The sequence below is a fragment of the Colius striatus genome, chromosome 6, assembly GCF_028858725.1.
Source record: "Colius striatus isolate bColStr4 chromosome 6, bColStr4.1.hap1, whole genome shotgun sequence".
NCBI lineage: Eukaryota > Metazoa > Chordata > Aves > Coliiformes > Coliidae > Colius > Colius striatus.
This window is the reverse complement of record NC_084764.1, coordinates 32,137,372-32,157,296: the sequence shown is the minus strand read 5'-3', so window position 1 is coordinate 32,157,296 and position 19,925 is coordinate 32,137,372. Positions and strand designations below refer to the sequence as shown.

General features: G+C 50.1%; 1 protein-coding gene across 2 annotated transcripts; it reads left to right on the top strand.

The window, feature by feature from the left end:
* Positions 1-3,774: 3,774 nt before the first annotated feature.
* On the top strand, positions 3,775-13,172 carry LRFN5 (leucine rich repeat and fibronectin type III domain containing 5). Of its 2 annotated transcripts, XM_010201977.2 has the most exons (3): positions 3,775-5,162; positions 5,813-6,525; positions 12,829-13,172. In XM_010201977.2, the coding sequence occupies exons 1-3, from the start codon at positions 3,775-3,777 to the stop codon at positions 12,933-12,935; spliced, it is 2,208 nt and encodes a 735-aa protein (XP_010200279.2). In that variant the 3' UTR covers positions 12,936-13,172. The 2 variants fall into 2 exon arrangements, with proteins under 2 accessions (XP_010200279.2, XP_010200278.1); XM_010201976.2 differs by lacking the exon at positions 12,829-13,172 and having other exon boundaries at positions 5,813-6,755.
* The last annotated feature ends 6,753 nt before the right edge of the window (positions 13,173-19,925 follow it).

Genomic DNA, 19,925 nt, shown 5'->3' with positions numbered 1-19,925 from the left:
CAGTATGTAAATAACCCTTTTGTAGCACTGGACGCACCGGCAGGTGCTGCACTAAGTGGCATAAAACCCACTGCTCGCAAAGAAGATGACTGCAAAAAAAACCCCAGCAATCAGCACATCTGGAAAAAGAAGTGATCTGAGCCTGATGTACATGGCATTCCATTCCTATGCCCCTTGGGTCAATTCCAGGCAGAAATTTCAAAGTCATTAGCTCTTTCGATGAGCTCAGTTTGTTGCTGGAGCGGGTGGCTGGTGACACTCTCCTGACCACGGGTGCAGGGCCCTGCAGAGGCATTTGTGCAATCACACAACTTTTTTTAAGCTTTGCTCACATTTTTGTTACAACTTATGTGACACTTGAAAAACGTGGTAAAGGTGGATAAGGAGTTATTTGGCAGAAACAACTGGGCGCTGAGCTGGACACAGGCACCTCTGTCTTTTGTTAAGACAGTTGAGAGTGGAGACAGCTCAGTGTGGATGGAACCTGTGCGTGGCTCAGACATGGTCCCAAAGAAAAGACATGTCTGCTTTTCTCTGCCTTCCTTATTTCTACCCCAGCACCTTGACCCTAACAGTCTCCCAGGCCACAGTATGAATGAGCTGATGGACTTGACAGGATTTTAAAACAGTGGTGCTGGTGCTGACCAAGCTCCATCTCTGTGGCACGAGGTGGCCTTTCAGTCCTCGCAGCCCAGGGCAGGCTGCTGAGGAGCCTGGCACCATACTCACAGGCACTTACAGATGTGTGCTGCCATGCTTGCTCTGCCTTTGGGGTCCAGATCTGCCAGGGCTGAGCACTGCTACCTCCAAATACCCCTGCTCTGGACACAGGACGGGAGCTGCCTTCTCAAGGCACTGCTCCTGGCAGCAAGGGCTCTGGAGCCCAACTGTCGCAGAGCAATGGCTGACATAAAATTACAGGATGGTAGGAGTTGGAAGGGACCTCTAGAGATCATCCAGCCCAACTCCCTGCTAAAGCAGGTTCACCTAGATCAGGTCACTCAGGAATGTGTCCATGCGGGTATTGAAAATCTGCAGAGGAGACTCCACACTCTCACTGGGCAGCCTGTGCAAATGCTCCATCATCCTTACAGTAAAGAAGGTTCTCCTGGTGTTTAAGTGGAACTTTGTGTGTTCTAGCTTATGTCCATTACTCCTTGTTCTGTCACTAGGGGCAACATCAATGATCATTTCCCTCCTCTTGGGAGCTAAGACTGTGGGCTGTGTTCACAGTCTGTGACCCATTATCCCCAGGCAGGGACAGCCCAGGCCCAGGCACTCACTACAGTTGATAGGGCTGGTGGTAGCCTAGTGCTTTGATCCTCTCCATAAGCACTCTCTGCCTTCAAGGGACTTTGTGCCTCCTCCTACTTTGCTATCACTAGCAGATGCATGTGGTGTGCATTCACCTCCCTGTCCAGGTCACTGATAGAAACACTGGAGAACCTAAACCCGAGTCCTGGAGGACACCGTTAGTGACTGGCCACCAGCTGGCTCTTGTCCCATTGACTACAACCCTTTCAGCCCAACCCTTCAGCCCAGCATTCTCCTGTTGCATTGTGTGTTGCCCTTGCAATGTACTGGGCATTTTATCCAGAAGATACTGTCAGAGACAGTTTCAAAAGTTCTCCTAAAATCCAAAAATCCAGTGGTGGGTGACCTGCTCATTACCTTGCTGTTCCAGCGATGGTCTAAGTCTACATCTCCTTATGTCACCGCTTTGTCTTGTCACTGTATTTCCAAACTTGTAAATGCACCTTGCTGATTTGGTTTTAATCTCATATAGCTCTTCAAATTAACTTGGTTGAATCCAAACACATTATTTTAATCAGAGCTACAAATCTAAATTAGCAATATTAAGTTAGCAAATGTAAATGAGCCAAGACTGTCTGGTGACCCTGGTGGCTGTGCTGTGGATGCCCTGAGCTGCCTAGTCCATTTGAATCTGGTACATGCCAGATCTAGATTAGAAAAGTCCTGCCTGGAAAGAGTGGGTGACTGCCCCTAGGAATTGGCCGGCTGGGCAGCACCAGTGGGGCTCATGGCTGTTTTCTCTGCATGCTTCCTTCTCCGCTGTTTAGCAGTGCCATTCTCCTGCAAGTGTGTCCCACATTCAGGACCACCCTGACTGGCAATGCTGGCATGAGCCGGATTAAACTGAGGCCACAAAATATGCTTGAGTGCTCCCTGTGAAGTTTACTTGCTGCTACAGGCAGTGGCAGCAGTAATGGTACTGGTTGAGGCTCAGTTCCCAGTGCTGCAGTAGCTGTAGGCCATGCCTGCGGTAGCACACTCAGTTGAAGACCACAGTAGTGTACTGGGTTTTTTTTTCAGTGGGGACACAAGTGTTGGAGCCAGTTGTCACGAAAACCTACAGAAGTCCCTAGAAGTATCAGGAAGTATAGTGTTGAAGAGGAAGGTTTAGAAGCTGGTAATTTCACTCATCCTTTTTGCAACTTGTTGGCTTCTCTTGATTTGCATGGCCCTGTGGGTGTATTATGGACAGACTGGACAATAGGACCAGTAGTTATTGTTCTGGCATGAAATGTCTTGAAATATCTATGATGATTAAAGACTCCTGCTCATCACTAGCTGTGAAACTTTATTTCTTTTCAGCTGAGCTTCTTTAGTACATTTCTGGGACGATAATGCATCTGAGTAATCCGATCTGTACGCGTATAATTTTATCCATCCCGGAGGGAGACGAGTGCTTCATTTCCAATGCAGAGTCCCTCTGAGTTCAGTTGCTTATGACTGCACAAGTTTCCTCTCAGACATGCAGGTGCTTCTCTGCAGGACAGTGCTGCCAGGGCCACGTCTGCCTGCCTGCCCCGAGGGGGGATGCTGGCACATGGAGTCCAGAAACCGGCGACACGGCTCTGGTGGAGCTTTTGGCATCGTCACTGATAGATGATTTCATTTTGCTGGTGTGGGCATTGTTGTTATCTCCCTTGTTTGCAAACTGCATGAGGCTCCTGGATCTGGCAATGCAGGAGATAAGGCTAATTGAACTGTCAGGCTTTCTGCAGAAGAGCGCAGCACTGCTGGCTGTGGCAGCTGGGAAAACAGCAACGATCTAAAATTAGCTGATGTTCCATTTTTATTTAGATCTCTGCTGTTGTGGGGCCTTTTCGGGGTGGGGTTTTTTTTGTTCATTTTATTTGCATTTTGGGGATTTGAATAATATAAAATTAGCTTGTTCTGAGTTTATTCCAAAAATAGCATTAAGAGCTTAAATGTTTGATAGAGATGGCTCTAAACTCATTGAATTGCCATGATTTAGAGGCTGCTGAGAGTTTTAGCTTAGCAAGTAAAGCATACGTGGAACATCCCTCATTTTCAAGATATAAATGGCATTGTGGCAAATGGGAAAGCTGAGTGCCTGAAGCAGAGGTGCACTGGCCAGCAGGGATGACCTCTGGCAGGAGGGGCCCGGAAGGCACTGCTGGTGCCACGTACTGTGCCACCAGTTGCTTCCAAGTACTTGCTTTGTCGTTTGTATCTTTGGTGTTTAGGGGTATAGATGTGTGTATGCAAACTTCTGCCTGTCTCAATTGCTTTTCTGGAAGGTAGTACAGAAGCTCTTGTGTCAGGATACAGAGAATGATAAAGACATCAGTTTGCAAGATCAAGATGGCACACTGTTACGTGAACCTCAGTTTCATGATTTAACCCCAGACAGTTTGTCTTTACTCTATTATTACGTCATTTGCTTGTCTTGCAGAGACTAACAGATGTTTACTCTCCCTTACAGGCTCTTGAACCAGATCTACAATGGAAAAACTGCTTTTGTTTCTGCTGTTCACTGGCATAGTGGTGAGAGCTCAGATCTGCCCAAAGCGCTGTGTCTGTCAGATTTTGTCTCCGAACCTTGCCACCCTTTGTGCCAAGAAAGGGCTCTTATTTGTTCCTCCCAACATTGACAGGAGGACTGTGGAGTTACGGCTGGCAGACAACTTTGTTACAAACATTAAGAGGAAAGACTTTGCCAACATGACCAGCCTAGTGGACCTGACGCTGTCCAGGAATACAATCAGTTTTATTACACCTCACGCGTTTGCCGACTTGCGCAATTTGCGGGCTTTGCATTTGAACAGCAACCGATTGACTAAGATCACTAACGACATGTTCAGTGGTCTCTCCAATCTCCACCACTTGATACTTAACAACAACCAGCTGACTTTAATTTCTTCCACAGCTTTTGATGATGTTTTAGCTCTTGAGGAACTGGATTTGTCTTACAACAATCTGGAAACCATCCCCTGGGATGCAGTGGAGAAGATGGTTAGTTTGCACACGCTCAGTCTAGACCACAACATGATTGACCATATTCCTAAAGGGACCTTCTCCCACCTTCACAAGATGACCAGGTTGGATGTCACGTCTAACAAACTGCAGAAGCTACCACCTGACCCTCTCTTCCAGCGAGCTCAGGTACTAGCAACCTCAGGAATTATCAGCCCCTCAACTTTTGCATTGAGCTTTGGTGGGAACCCTTTGCATTGCAACTGTGAGCTTTTGTGGCTGAGGCGTCTTTCGAGGGAAGACGACCTGGAGACCTGTGCTTCTCCCACGCTCTTGTCCGGCCGGTACTTCTGGTCGATCCCCGAGGAGGAGTTCCTGTGCGAGCCTCCTCTCATCACCAGGCACACCCACGAGCTGCGGGTGCTGGAGGGCCAGCGGGCAGCACTGCGGTGTAAAGCCCGGGGGGACCCTGAACCAGCAATTCATTGGATCTCACCTGAGGGCAAACTGATTTCAAATGCGACGAGGTCCGTGGTGTACGACAATGGGACGCTTGACATCCTTATAACAACGGTGAAGGACACGGGCTCCTTCACCTGCATTGCTTCCAATCCGGCTGGGGAGGCCACGCAGACAGTGGACCTGCACATAATCAAACTCCCCCACTTGCTGAACAGCACGAACCACATCCACGAGCCTGACCCTGGCTCCTCGGATATCTCCACTTCCACCAAGTCGGGCTCCAACGCAAGCAGTAGCAACGGGGATACTAAAGTTAGCCAAGATAAGAAGGTGGTCGTTGCGGAAGCGACGTCCTCTACTGCTCTGCTGAAATTCAATTTTCAGAGGAATATACCTGGGATACGTATGTTCCAAATCCAGTACAACGGCACTTATGATGACTCCCTTGTTTACAGGTAAGGCAGTCTCAGCCTGCCTGCAGGGCCCTGCCAGGCTGCTGGGTGCTGACGTGCTGCCCCTGGCTCTGGGCAGCCCCACGCCATGCTGCCCTGCCCACAGCAGCAGGTGGTGGGAGCCTCCTGCAATTTCCTCCTCACAAATAGGGAAATTACCTTGAACGGTGTTATTTTTAGATAATCCAAATGGACCTCTAATCCTCTGAAGTAATGTGATTGGCAGAAAGATTGTAAAGTTACGTGAGTTAAATGGATCTTAATGCTCTCGGTTTTATGGAAACAGAGGGAGAAAGGTGTTTCTCGTGGCGCAGATATCTGCTAATGTCTGTGCTGGTGTGCGGGTGGAGTGCAGAAAGGCTCCATACTGCCAGGTGTAAGAGTCTCACCACACAAAACTCTGTCTGCTTGGTAATTCCTTCTATGTTTTTGATGTGCTCTCTGGGGGGGTTGTGCCACACTGAGCTGGGCCGGGGCTGTGGCAGTGGCTGCTGCTGCAGCCGGCATAGGGCAGGAGGTGCCACAGGGCCCTTGAGCAGCCCTGCAGGGCCAGTGGCCCCAGCGGAGCAGCTAAGCCCTGGCTGTGCTCACCACAGCGGGGAGGTGCCTGCTAGTCTGCCTAGTTCATTCACACTAATTTCCTTCTTCCTCAGAATGATACCTCCCACAAGCAAAACCTTCCTAGTCAACAACCTGGCTGCGGGGACCATGTACGACCTGTGCGTATTGGCCATCTACGACGATGGGATCACCTCGCTCACTGCCACCAGGGTGGTGGGCTGCACGCAGTTCACCACCGAGCAGGATTATGTGCGCTGTCACTTCATGCAGTCTCAGTTCCTGGGTGGAACCATGATTATCATCATCGGTGGGATCATCGTGGCCTCTGTGCTTGTGTTCATCATTATCCTCATGATCCGCTACAAAGTGTGTAACAACAACGGGCAACAGAAGGCCACCAAGGTCAGCAACGTGTACTCGCAGACGAATGGGGCTCAGATCCAGGGCTGCAGCGGGGTGCTGTCGCAGTCAGTGTCCAAGCAGGCTGTTGGGCATGAAGAGAGCGTCCAGTGCTGCAAGGCTGCGGGCGATGGCGTGATGCAGTCGCCAGAGACTGGCTCCAGCCAGGACTCGGCCACTACTACCTCCGCTTTGCCTCCCACCTGGACTTCCAGCACTTCTGTCTCCCAGAAGCAGAAGCGAAAGCCGGGGCCAAAGCCAAGCAGCGAGCCGCAGAGTGAAGCTGTCAGCAGCATCGAGTCCCAAAACACTAACAGAAATAACTCCACTGCCCTGCAGTTAGCTAGCCGTCCCCCCGACTCTGTTAAAGGGGCTCCCACGTACAAAAGAGCACAATCAAAGCCAAGTAAGTTCCTCACTTTGCCAGCTGACGCATCCCGAGCCAAGCGCAGGCTCTCCCTGGGCGGCGAGCTGATGGAGTCCCGCTGCCCCGGCAGCGCCCGGGCCTCGGGCGGATTGCGGTCCAAAAGGAGCATGTCCATGAACGGGATGCTAGTCCAGTCAGACAGCTCTGATGTGGATAGTGGAAAAGCAACTTTCTCCAGTTCTGAGTGGATATTGGAAAGCACTGTGTGACCTGCTTTTATTTTTTTCTCTTTTTTTTTCTTTTTCTTTCTTTTTTAATTTTAATTTGTATTTTAACAAAAAAACAAACCACCAAACGTTGTGTGAAACTCCCTGTCCCGGGGAACTGGATTTGGAAGTCCACTGCTGTCTCCTTGATTAATGGCTTTTTCATGCGGGGTTCTGTGTAAGCCACCCAGTGTGCACAGGGTTTTCTTTAATTTTCATTTGATTTTCTTTACTCTCAAAATCGAAGGCAACGTTCAGAGATTTAAAAAAGAAAAAAAAAAGGAAAAAAAAAAATTAAGAGGTGAGAAAAAGCATGAAACAGCACCAGTGCCTTCCCTACTCTAGGACTGGCTTCCTGGTTCTGCAGTAGCAGAAAACACAAGAGAGAGTTTTCACAGAAAAAGCCTTTTATAAAGGAAATGCAATTTCCTCCAAGCTAACAAATAACCACTTCTGGATCAATCAGTAAAATGATATTTTTTAAAACGGTCAGACTGTACATTTCTTTTCCGTGACAATGGTGTTGCCTTTGTTTTTAGGCAGATGCTGTACAGAAACAACAACGCTGTGTTGTTATGTTGTGTAAAATAAAATACTCACTCCGTACACCAGCCAGCCTCGCGGTCACTGCCCGCCCAGAAGCCGTGCCTGGGGCCCACGAGGCTGCTCGTGGGTCCCACTATGAGGGCAGCAGGAGGAGGAAGGTGCAGGGGTGAAGTTTCCTCTCTTCCTGCAGCACCGGGCCTGGCGGCGGCAGTGGCCACCCGCTCGCAGCTCACCCTCCTCGGCTGGCCCTGCCCAAGAGCATGGGGCTACCGTAGCTTTGCTTGGTGCCAGTGCTAGACAGACCCACTGCTGTTGAGTGCCAGCAGCCAAGGCAGGGGTCTACCTGTTGCCTCCCACCCGTGGCAGGCTGGGTGTGCTGCAGCATTTCAGTGCTGACCCGTGCCCCGGCTGTCAGGGCAGCAGAGGCCTTCCGTCCCGTCAGCAAGGGTGCACCGTGGTGTGAACTGTGGGCCAAGGGGAGCCCATGGGAAATGGGGAGCAGCCCCTGCGCAGGATGGCTGTGATGCTGCAGACCCCTTTGGGGCAGGGAGATGTGACTTGGCAGAGTTGCACAGGGCAGGGAGCAAGGCCCAGTGCTGCAGGGCAGGGCTGCAGCAGATGGACATGTCTGTATAGCGACTCAGAGTGAGGACTGATCGGGATGATGACAGTCGTCTGCTTTACTAGACTTGTTTCGGGGCACATTTCCTTTAAGCTTTACAGTTTGTTACAGTTCCCTTTAATCCCCACACACAATGAAAGGACTGGAAAGTGGTCTCATCTTTAACCTGCTGTTTGATTGTGGTGCCCCTAGGATAGAATAATTGCCACTAGGTAAAGACATCAACATACGGCAATAGGTGACAGCAGCTGAAAGCCCCGTGTCATCAGGATGTTGGCAGACATGCATCTGCTGCTCTGCTCCTTCTAAAGAAAAGACAATATTAATGAAACTTGTATGGTCACCATGTTTAAATGAGAGACAGCTTAACTCTGGACACTTAGCGTGTTCTCAGATGCCAAATGATAAATTTGATGTGGGCTTTGCAGCTGAACAGTGCAATTTTACACCCTGTATGCTTGTTCTTGAGGGCAGTGTAACCCAAGCAGATGCCTGAAGACACTTTGTCTAAGCAGGGCAGCAAGCTGGCCCAAGCACCATCATGGCAGGGACCAGCTCATGGCCTGGCAGCCCCTGAGTCTGCCTCTGAGTGCCACACCAGGTGATCTCTCTTGCTGTCAGCCATCGTGGGTTGCTCTCAGTGGTTCTGCTGGCTGTCACAGAAGGAGAGTCTGGGTGGGAGTGATGGAAAGGACATACAAAGAAGAGACTGTTTCTTTTTTAGAAAGCCCTTTTACTTCCTTTGGAACATGCAGAGACCAAAAAGGAAACAAAGTCTCAAAATTAGAGTATTCCCTTCCTGCTGCAACAGTTACCAAAGAGGCTTTCCATCCTTAGATTTCCCTGGGAGTCCACGCTCTTCTCGAGGGGCTGTGTGCACAGAAACTGGCTGTGGAAGGCGTGCTGGCTGCTATAAGAGGCAGTGAGGTGTCCTGGAGGTGTGGCAATGGGGCACTGTGAGTGTGGGACAAAGGAGCGCTTCCATGCCCCAGTGAGAGCTGCTCTCTGCAGACAAGCACCTTCGCCTTGCGCTTGGGCGTGGAGGCAGCTGCAAAGGTTTCCCGCTGAGGTATATGTTACAATAGTGCTGTTTAAAAATCAAATGAAAATGCTTTATACGTTGTCTAAGATTGGACATAAAGGTGTCTGATGTTTTGTGAAAGTGTTAAAATATTGGCAGCTTCTTGTGGTTTAGGGACATTTATTTTTGTATTTTTATTTTTTTTACTCAAGGGGATCATTTTGTAAACACTGGGACTGAGTCTTCTGTCCACATTGCATCTGTATAAGCAGCTTAGAAGGACCATATGTCCCTACATTTGAGTTAATTCTCTGCTAATTGTGTAGGAAAGGCTAGGCCTGGATAGCTGAATATTGGTCTTGTGCAGCTTTCTCCCTTCAGCAAAGAGGAGAGGCCCTTGGGAAAGCACTGAGCATGAAATCTGCCATTTCCCCTGGAGTACCTGTGCAGTGGGACATTCATTTTATTCAGGCTTGATTCAGTCAAAGTGTACAAAGCTTTACAAAGGAGGAAATTCTGTGTCCTTTCTGTTCTGCAAAACCAGAGGTTGCCATAGTTTGAGGTGGAAAAAGTGCCGAGACATTCCTTGATCAGGATCGCATCCGTACATCTGTCTTCAGGGTGCAGTGCTTCAACGTTTTCTGATGCTTCAGCCATGATCATAGGAGTGCAGTGAACCCAAGCAGAGTGTTCCCTGTTGCAGGGGGTGGGTGCTGGCATGTCGGGCAGCCCTGGGGTGTAGTGGAGGGAGGGCATTGCCCAGAGCTGCCAGTGGGAGCTGGCAGAGAGCTGAAGCTGATGGTGCCAACCTGCCCTGGGGGCATCACCCAGCCTAGGGTCAGCTCCTTGGGGTATTCTTTGAAAGCAGGTTAATGGAGGTTTTAGCCATGAGATGGTGTCTTTTGTCACAAGTACCAGAGGAGGAGAAGCTGCTCCAGGAATTTGTTTACTCTTATTTAAACTGCTGGCACTTGCTTCCTCTTGCACCTTTTCCTAATTGTTTTCCCAGGAGATACGTGTTGTGTTAAGGGGGGCTGGTACAAGCAATGGTCAGATAGAGAAGCAGGGCATTGCTGAGTGAAAAGTTTGTTGTGTTAGTTGTTTTCTGTGCTGCCTTTCCACTTTTGTTCTGGGCATGTTCTTTACGGTGAATATATGGTACTGCTCCGTTCTGGGTGCCAACGTGGCTTTATTTCTGCCAGCGTGTTCCTGTGTGTTTGACAACCTTCACCACGCACCCAGGCAGTGATGAAGAGTGAACTGGAAAGTGATGGCCATGTGTCCTGAACCAGGCACATGTTGCTCTGGCTGGGAAGGGCCCGGTAGACCCCACCAGAGCAGCTGCTGCCAGGCCAAATGACTGCCTGAGAGGGTGCTGCCAAGGTGCTGCTGTGGGGTCGGCTCATCCCCACTGGCCACAGGGCTGCTGGAGGCTCGAGGCTTGCTGCTGGCAGCAAAGGGATGCTCCCGCCTCCTGGGGACCATGGAAGCCCTGTTGGTCTCTGTGCTGGGGCTGCACAAAGCGTCTCCTCAGCACTCCTTCCACCACTGAGCATGGCCACTGAGCCAGGCAGGTGCATCCTGGGCTGATGGGGCAGCGCTGAGCTGTGGTGGCTGCAGCCCAGCACAGCTGCTGTTTACTGCACACGTGAAGACTCAGCATTGCCCATCCTTTGCTGCTGTGAAACTGTGCCCAGAGCAGGCACCCTGCACAGAGAGGCAGTGCATTTCTTCCCCCGGTAATTGATTCAACTGGCAGAAGTAATGGTCACAGCTGCTATCACTTACTATCACTTCTGTTCCTATTAATCGAGAGGAACCGACATTTCAGAGGTACTGCTTGCAGAGTGGCAACATCTGTCAGCATTGCAATAGCTGAGCAACATTTTCTGTCCCATTCTAGGGTGCTGCCTGCAGCTTGGGGTGTGCCATTGGCCTCTAAAAGGGGCAAAAACATCAGCCACAAAATTGCACATAGTAGGTAATCTTGATTGTGGTCAAAGTTCTGATTTAAAAGAATCAAACCCTGTCATTAGGGTCCTGCTTATAGAAAATCTGTGTCCCATCTTTTCGCTTTGCAGCCATGTTTCTGCGTACCTCTCTGTGTGTGGGGGTGTCTGGGCCTGGTGCCAGAGCCTGTGCTGCTGGATCATTAACCCCCACAGCATCTCTGCCCGGCTGGGGCTCCCAGGCAACAAAGTGCCAGTTCCTTCTGCAAGTGTCTCCATAGTGCTTCATACCCTTCCGCTGCTGTTGCCCTCAGAGCTGAATCATCCCTCCGGGCATCAGGCACCGAGGGGGTCCAGCTGGTTCCTGCCCACCTCACACCCTCAGCAGTGTTGTCTTTCCTTCCATGCAGGCTCTGGTCAGGTACATGGCTTTAGGCATTGCCTATAAGCAAGGATACATGTGCCCTGTACTGACTGTTACTGCTGGAATGTGGGTGTGATCTTGCTTTCATAACAGTGCAGATGTCCAGAGACCAAAAGTGTGCAGATCAGTGGGTCTGGAGGGGTAGGGGTTAAAACACCCACACCCTGATGTCCCTAATACAAGACCAAGGCCATTAGGCAAGTTCCACAAAGTCTTACTGACTGTAGGCTTTGAATACAATTGATTTATTCACAAAAGCCAAGCGTGAAGGCTGCTGCTGTAGAAAGAAGGAGGCTTAGCTTGGAAGGAAGGAAACTAAAAAGGGAAAAAAAGCAAACATGGCACATTGCTGGCTGCACCACCGGGAACTGTGTCTGTATGAACATGAACAGAATGAGCTCTTGGTTTTGTTGTGCTGGAACAAGCTGTCACTCAGATCATTTCAAGCTCTGCACTTTAGAAAGCATTCCTGTCACAAGTGTGGAAGCTGAGACCACGCTGGTGTGCCTGGCTTGGTGCTGAGCTGGTGCTCCTCCCGTGCTGCCAGCATTATGTACCAGCACCAGATTGCTTCTCCAGAGGCGCCCGCCGTGTTCTGTGTACCAGCTGTGCAGTCTCCTCTGCAGGGGAAACTTACACTGGGAGAGGGAAATGAGGAAAACCGGTGAGGGCTGTGGCCCTGGCTCCCCAGAGGAGATGACGGGGGGCAGCACCTGCCTGCCTGCAGTGTGGGCGCTCAGGGAGCCCCTGCCAGACCTGAGCTGTGGCTTCACACACTGAGCCAGTAGGCAGCTGGGAGCTGTAACCTACAGCAAGCCAAAGATGAATTTAAAACATGGTATGTAGTTTGCATTTGCACACCCCAGCTGTGGCTTGGCATTCCCTAAGGTAAGTGAGGCTGTGCCGGGGTGGCAGGGAGAGAGGCTGGGCTCGGTGAGGCTGCTGGTGAGGCACTGCTGCTCCTGGCTGTGCTGTCCATGGCACCACGGATTGATGCGGATGAGGGAGGAGCTCAGGGCAGGACAATCACACACCTGCACATTCTCTATACAGTGATTTTTTTTCTCTTGCATGTAAACTGTGAGGGCAAGTGCTGGATTCTTGCCCATCTACTGCTCTGTTCTGGTGTTTTCAGTTCTGTGCAAACCTGAAGCTATGCAGAGAGTCGAAGTTTATCCCTTTAGCAGCAGCAATGCTGTGCCAGCACTTCCAGCTGGTGCCACGCTGGCTGGTGGGAGTTTGCTGAGCTCCAGACTGGGGATGCCGAGTGCCGTTATCCCTTTCTCCAAATGGCTACTACACCCTGCCTGCTGTGCCCCAGCCTCTGAAGTGCTGTTGGCCTGAGCCAACAGTTGCCAGGGCCAAAGGCAGGTGCTGCTGCTTGCTCCCCACTCCTGGGGTGTTTGTTGCATTGCTGTGTCCAGGCTGCTCACTGAGCACCCTCCAGCACCCCTTGCCCCACTGCGAGTCACATCTGGCTCCACTCACCCTCTCTGTTTTGTCTCTTTGCACAGAAGCTGGGGACACCCCGCAGGACACCTGCCCTCCACTCTCTGAAGACATTACCACCGATGTTCTGACTCGGCAGAAAACAATACGGTTCCAGCTCACTGAGGATTGACGTGTCTCATCGTGCTCACCCCACTGAAACCTTTACTTGAAGCTGCAGCTGAAGCCCAGAGGCTGTCGAGGTTGGCTGCATCAGATAAACTTTCTTCCCCCGTTCACAAGTTGCCCATCTCCCATCTGCCACACGAGTCTAAATACCTTTTTTTCTGGTGTCCAAGGTTTTTTATAAAACTAAAAATTGTGACAAGAAGTCTGGCAGTGGCAGCAGCTGCAGTCCCAAGTCATGTTTAATGTGGCCAGTGGTGAGTTCACAAACTGTAAACATGGTAGCTTATATCACCTGAGCAAATAAATGTTTTACTACGATGGCGTGGGCATGTTGGTTGATGGGAGAGTTCTGCCCGCAGTCCATGTTGGGTGGGATCGGGATTGACATTGTGGCAGGTGATGGTGCAAGTCACCTTGTCCCTGTGGCATGGGGCTATGCTGAGTGGGCAGCAATGAGCCATGCCTGGCCATGGCCTGTGGCCACCAGAGTTGCTGTCCCAGGCAAGTGACTGGGCCAGACACCAAGGGCACAAGAGAGCTGCCCGTTTTTGCCCTCTGTGCTGGCAAGGGCATGGGCTTGGAGTGGGGATGGAGTGCCCATCTCTCTGCTCCTTCTACTGTGGGTAAAGCCCCGGGGCACCCACAGAAACCCTCTCCTCTGGGGCTGGACCACCCTTCTCTGCACCAGGCAGGGAGCCTGGAACATGGCGAGTTCTGGCACCGTGGGTCTTGCAGCATCGTATGCCAGGAGTGCCATCAGACAGGTAAAGCACTGGGCACCCATATGCCAGGAGTGCCATCAGACAGGTAAAGCACCAACTACCCATGTGCCATGAGTGCCATCAGACAAGTAGAGCAATGGGCACTGAGTAAATAGCTCTTGCACAGTGTCAGCCCTGAGGACAAGCCCAGGATGGGGAGGCAGGTGGAGATTGGTCTGGGGCTGCATGCCCTGGGGCCGCACCAGCGCTCCCCATCATACTCCTCAAACAAGAACAAGGGAGTTTGGGGTTTTTTTTTGTTTGTTTTCCTCATCAAGAATCCCATATGGTTTATAGATACAGCTTCTCTGAAACTCGCAGTGATGAACCAGCTCTGATGTAACTTGTTAAAGAGCAGCTGACAGTGTGTTTCTCATTGTGCCATGTGGATTGACTCCACATAGGCAGTGTAGAGGGCAGCCTGGGCCTGTGGCCATTGGTGGCTTCTGTCCTGCTCTGCAGGTGCTGGCCCTCAGCCCAGGCAGCTGGCTGAGCAGTGCACCCACACTTTGCCCACATCAACAAAGACACCACCAGCATGTTCCCAGGACAAGACAGCCCACAGGAGGAGATTCAGAGCTAAACCAGGAGCCTCACCTTTTTGGTTTCTTATACTTTCTCCTCTGATGGCTGCAGACCTGAGGGCTACAGAGCTGATGGCAGCATCCAGGACTCACTCAAGGCATCAGTGATGGGGACCTCAAGATCACCAGCAGGGCTCAGCACCCAAGGGCTTGTGGATGGGCAGAAAACTTGGTGCAGGTGCAGCCCTACAGACCACAGGGATAAGTGGTCTGTGTTTCATCCAAGCACAGGAATGCTGTGCAAAGTGGAGAATTCAAGGGGAAAAAGCCAGCAGTTTTGGTCAGGAGTTGGAGTCATCATTCTTATTCTTGCGAATCTTGATGAGGGATTTTTCTGGTGCTGCACATAGCCTGGATTTTATGTGGATTATAACAACAACACATACTGCTCTTCTCTTTCATTACTGTGTAGTGTAATAGAGGTTTGAATTCTGGAAGAGGATGAGCCCAAAATAAACCGCTCTTCAATAAAATGTTTTAGGAAATGGAGTCCCCAAACTCATCACCTCTTACTGCAGACCCAAGTGACTTCTCTGGTGAAGTTACAGGACAACTGACCTTTCTCCGAGCAAGCAGATGACACTCAGTTCTGTGAAACAGCAGGGCAGAGTGAATTTGTGACTCAGAAGTATTTGTTACAAGAATTGAGAGGCTGCTGCTTCCTTTTGACATCCTGCATTAGGCTGTGCGGCTACTGGAACCCTTATTAAACCAACAAGCTCCAAACTCTCGCTGCACAGACCGTATCAGCTCTCAGGATTTCATTTCACATTAATATCGTGTTATTACCCTCATTCAATGGCTCCAATTTCAAGCTTTCATGAACAGAGCAGAGCTGCTTTTCTCTTGCCGATTCCTTTCTATACTCTTTTAATTAATTGTCAAGGTAAGTTTCACCTGTCAGCTCAGTGTTAGTTAGAAACCAAGCTTTCACTGTGGCAAAATTTCCTGAAGTTGTGAATGAAATTTTGGGAAAAACCCCTGGAAGTTCTGTGGAGCAGAGCATGCCAGCTGTATGCTGTCAGGAATAGTCCTGCTGCTGGACCAGCAGTAGGGGCTGCACTGCGTAGGATGGCTTTAGGAACATTTTACCTGTATTTTAAGAGTTTACAGGAATATCAACAAGCAACAATGACCTGTTACAGAGACCTAGAACTTGAGTACTTACTGAAGAATCACACAGATCATCTTGGTTGGTAGTGCTGAAGGAAACTCTGGCCCACAAACAACATTTTCTGAGCTTCTGGCGTGTGCTGCACCAGACAACCTTTCCACCCAAAGCCCCCCTGCACAGCTGGGGACATGGTGGAATTCTCTCCACAAGGACAGCTGCAGAGCTTTGAAGGCTTTTCCTACGAGGGCCTCCACAGGCCTGATATCACTCAGTGGGCAGTGTCTCACCAAAGTGAGTGGATTCATGTTGGAAAGTGCTTTTCCTAATGATTGAGGAGGTCAGGAAAAGATCTGTAGGCACTGAGAAGCTGGTGATGAGTCAGTGGTCCAGGAAAAGCAGACAGGGCTGTAGCATCCCCCCACTCCAGCAGCCCCCTGGGAGCTCAGACTCCCATCAGCCCCATATGCTGCTTACAGGGTCTATGTGAGGCCCAGACAACGGTAGTGTGATGACTTACGTCTCAGGGCATCTTCAGTGAGGAACTCCTAGAGATGGCAACCCTCCAGCACCACTTACTGCAGCATGCACTTGGCTCTTGCAGTCCTGCAATGCACAGCTGGGAATTTTCTGATTAAACCTTGTTTTCACAAAACTACACAGATTTATCCTGGTCTTGTTCTCTTTTTGTTGTTTCTTGGGTTTGTTTTGTTTTGTTTCAGTGAGGAAAAACTAATTGAAGGAAATTTTCTGTTGAGAGACAGAAGCTCTAGAGCAACCTGCTGACGATCAGTTCCTGGGAGGCGGGAAACACGTTTGACTAGATTTGCAATGAGGATTTGAGTCTCCATTTTCCATGTCTAGTGCAAACATCATTCAATATTGGCCTCAAACAGTAACCTCAAACTAGCATAGACATTTATCCTCCTCCTGCTCCTGGCAGGAAGCAATTGCCTTACTGGAGAGCAGCTCTGCGGAGAGATACCTGGGAGTGCTGGTTGCTAATAAACTAACCATGAGCCAGCAATGTGCCCTCATTGCCAAGAAGACCAATGGCATCCTGGGATGCATCAAGAAGAGTGGGGGCAGCAGGTCGAGGGAGGTTCTGCTCCCCCTCTTCTCTTCTGCTCTCCCCCTGTTGAAGCCTCATCTGGAGTCCTGTGTCCAGTTCTGGGCTCAAGAGGGACAGAGAACTTCTGGATAGAGTCCAGCACAGGGCCACCAAGATGATCAAGGGACTGGAGCATCTTCCTTATGAGGAAAAGCTGTAGGAAGTGCAGCTGTTTAGTCTGGAGAAGAGGAGACTGAGGGGGGATCTCATTAATGTTTCCAAATATCTAAATGGTGAGTGTCAGGAACTTGGGACGTCACATTTTTCTGTTGTATCCATTGACAGGACAAGGGGTAATGGGAAGAACCTGGAACACAAAAACTTCTGTTTAAACTTCAGGAAAAACTATTTCACTGTTGAGGTGAGGGAGCCCTGGCACAGGCTGCACAGGGAGGATGTGGATGCTTCTCTGGAGGTCTTCAAAACCCACCTGGACACATTCCTTTGCAACCTGATCTAGGTGGACCTACTTTAGCAAGGGAGTTGGACTGGATGATCTCTAAAAGTCACTTCCAACCACTACCATTCTATGATATAGTGTTCTTAATGCAACCCAGAGACTTCAATCAGACTTCATTCTTACTCTAGTGCCATGAATTGATAATGAGTTACTAATGACTCCTTCATCCTTTAGAGAGAGAGGCTTTATCCTGACAGCAGAGCAGCCTTCCAGCATGGCCCTAACCTCACTATGCTGCCCAAACAGCAAGGCGCCCTGGTCTGACTGAGCCATTGTAAACATAGTGTCAGACTGTCCCAGCAGAATGGTGCCTCCCCAGTACTGAGGACCAGTTCTCCCTAGGTCTCAGTATCCCGGGAGTGATGACATCCTCTTTCCACACTGATGGCAAAGGGCTGTTTTCACAAATCTAACATGCCAGGCAGGCAAATCTAACACCTGAAGGGGCATGGACAGGGACCAGTGCTAAGAACTTACATGGTCTTTTTTTATTTGATTGGTTGGGGTTTTTGATTGTTTTTTTTTGTTGATTGGCTGGTTTTGTGGGCTTCCTTGTTTACTTTTAATCTCCAGGAAACTATGACACTTTGGAAGCTCTTCCAGTCTGCATTTTCAGGTTGTCTGTGTCCTGGAGCAGCAAGAACCCAGCTCCTCTGGGATGTTTCCATCTAGGCAGGGGCTGTGGAGTATGCAGGAGTTGTATGTGCTGCAGGACAGCCTTCTGATTGGTACTCCAGCTGTGTGTTTTCCAGAGGCACTTTCATGGAAGTCTGAAAAGCTGTCCATTTTGTTCACATATCCAGCACCAGTGGCTGTTGCCTGTTTAGCACATGTGTGGAAAGTAAGTAGCGAAAGAACCCGCCGAGTCCCAGTTGCTGCAGTGTTGGTAAATCCTCCTGCCCTTACTGATGCATAGAGTTCATTCTGCAAGATCTGCATGCTGGCTGCTCCCTACACACCTCTGCAGACCATCTGCAGCTGTTTATGTGTGACTATATGCATCTTCTACTTTGCTGTGGGGCTACCTCACCACCTGAGATCTCCCAGCCCTGACAGCTGAGATGCTTCATTTGGGAGTTGCTGCCATGGGCTCGTGTGGCAGCGCTGCCCATTGTCCCTACATGTGTAAGAGGTTTACACCACTGAGTTCCCGAAACACCCTCACTGGCCCTTTCTGAAACAAAGTTTTCTTTGTGGTTGTTTCCCTTTGCAGTTCATAGTCATTTCTCTTTGTCTAAGATTGGTTTTGCTGGGCTCCCTGGACACTTGCAGGCACATTCCCCTCAGTGCTGCTCTAACTGGGGGATGAGACAGTCTCCTGGATGTGAGGAGGAACATCTTGGGGTGTGCTGGGGGAAACTTGGCTCAAATGGGACACATCAGACTGCCCTGGCTCTGTTTCTCCATGCCTTTCTTGTTCCCTCCCTTCCTGTCAGAGCCTACTGCAGACTCAGAGCCTCCTGTGAGAGCTTGGTGGCTAAGGCTGTGGCACATTGCTGCTTACACACTGTTTCCAGGGCTGCTGTCCAGCACAACTTTGGTAACTCGGCCACAAAAGACAACAGGAGAGGTGGAAGCCTGTGGTCCAGGAGGCCCCAGACAGCCACTGCTGCCAGAGCTGCTGGGACTTCTACTGCCCCTTGGAAGAACCTGTGGCTCAGCATTAGCCTGGGCCTGGCACTCAGCGCGTCTTCAGGCTGACTGCAGTGGAACTTGTTCATCTTCTAAGGCATTTTTTTTCTATGACATCAACTAACATCTCAGGAATCTTTGGGATTCTGCCCTGGGTTACCAGGCTCAGTCAGGTGTGAAACCAAACACATTAGACTGTCCCAGGGCAAGAGAAATAGTCACAACCATAGCCACACCTCAGAACCCATGCAGCAACATATTTAGGGGACAGGATTGATAGCAATGAGGATGCATTTCCTCCATAGCACGTGCAGTATTAGCCTTACTTGCCAGTGCAAATGTGTCCAACTGTTATCTGGCAGCAAAATACAGTAAGAGTGGACTGAGTATTCTGAGAAAGCAAAGCAAGGACCTATCTTCGGTCCCTCTGCCAAAATACCAGCTGTCTGCTGCCATCCCTTGGAATCATCACCCATTGCTCTTGGTCCTGCCTGCAGCGAGCAAGAGTCTACATCCCTAAAACTCAACAGAGGTAAGAGGGAGGAAAGGGAAACTGCCTCTAGCCTTAGTGATGAGTGCAGGTTGCAAAATATTCAGAAAATGTAATTTGTCTGAGTAATTGGTGAGCAATATGGGAGCATGGAAATGATTCCCAGTGATCTAACCCATGTGTTCCCAACGCCACCATCGCATTGGAGGTGGCACTTTGAACAAAACCTGTTTCAGCAAGACCGTACTGGTACCAGACATGAGTAACTCCTTTGCCTGTACTGATGAAGATGGAAACCAGGAGATCAAACATACAGCTTTTGTGGTTTTGGTTTGGTTTTGTTTTTTTAAAAAGAATTTCTTCAATTCTATGGTGGAAAAATAAAGAGAAAATAAATTGTCCCTCCTTCCACCCTGCCAGCACGCCCTCTCCGGAGTCTGCTTTTCCAGACAGTTCCTGCCTGTTATTATGTGCCATGAGTGCCACCAGAAGTTGGGGATGAGATAAAGCCTCCAGGAGCACACAAGAAGCTGTCACTCCCCGTTAGTCTGCAGATCAGAACCTGTCCCTATGCCACATGTGTGCTGCCCGGGAGAGGCAGCATCAGACACTCCAGCAAAGGGCACGCTCCCTTCAGAGGTACTAACATGTGGGCTCAAGGGCCTTAAAAACTTCCCAGTCAGGCTCATTCTTTGCAGCCTCTGGCAGCAGGTTTTAGGGTAAGATGGCACTGACATTCCCATAGCACAAAGAAGCTGCAGACACCTGAGAAGATGCCTTCCTGCCATGCAGCTGCAGCTCCACCTCTACTACTGTGGGCTTGGAGTGCAGGGTGAGAGCTGCCA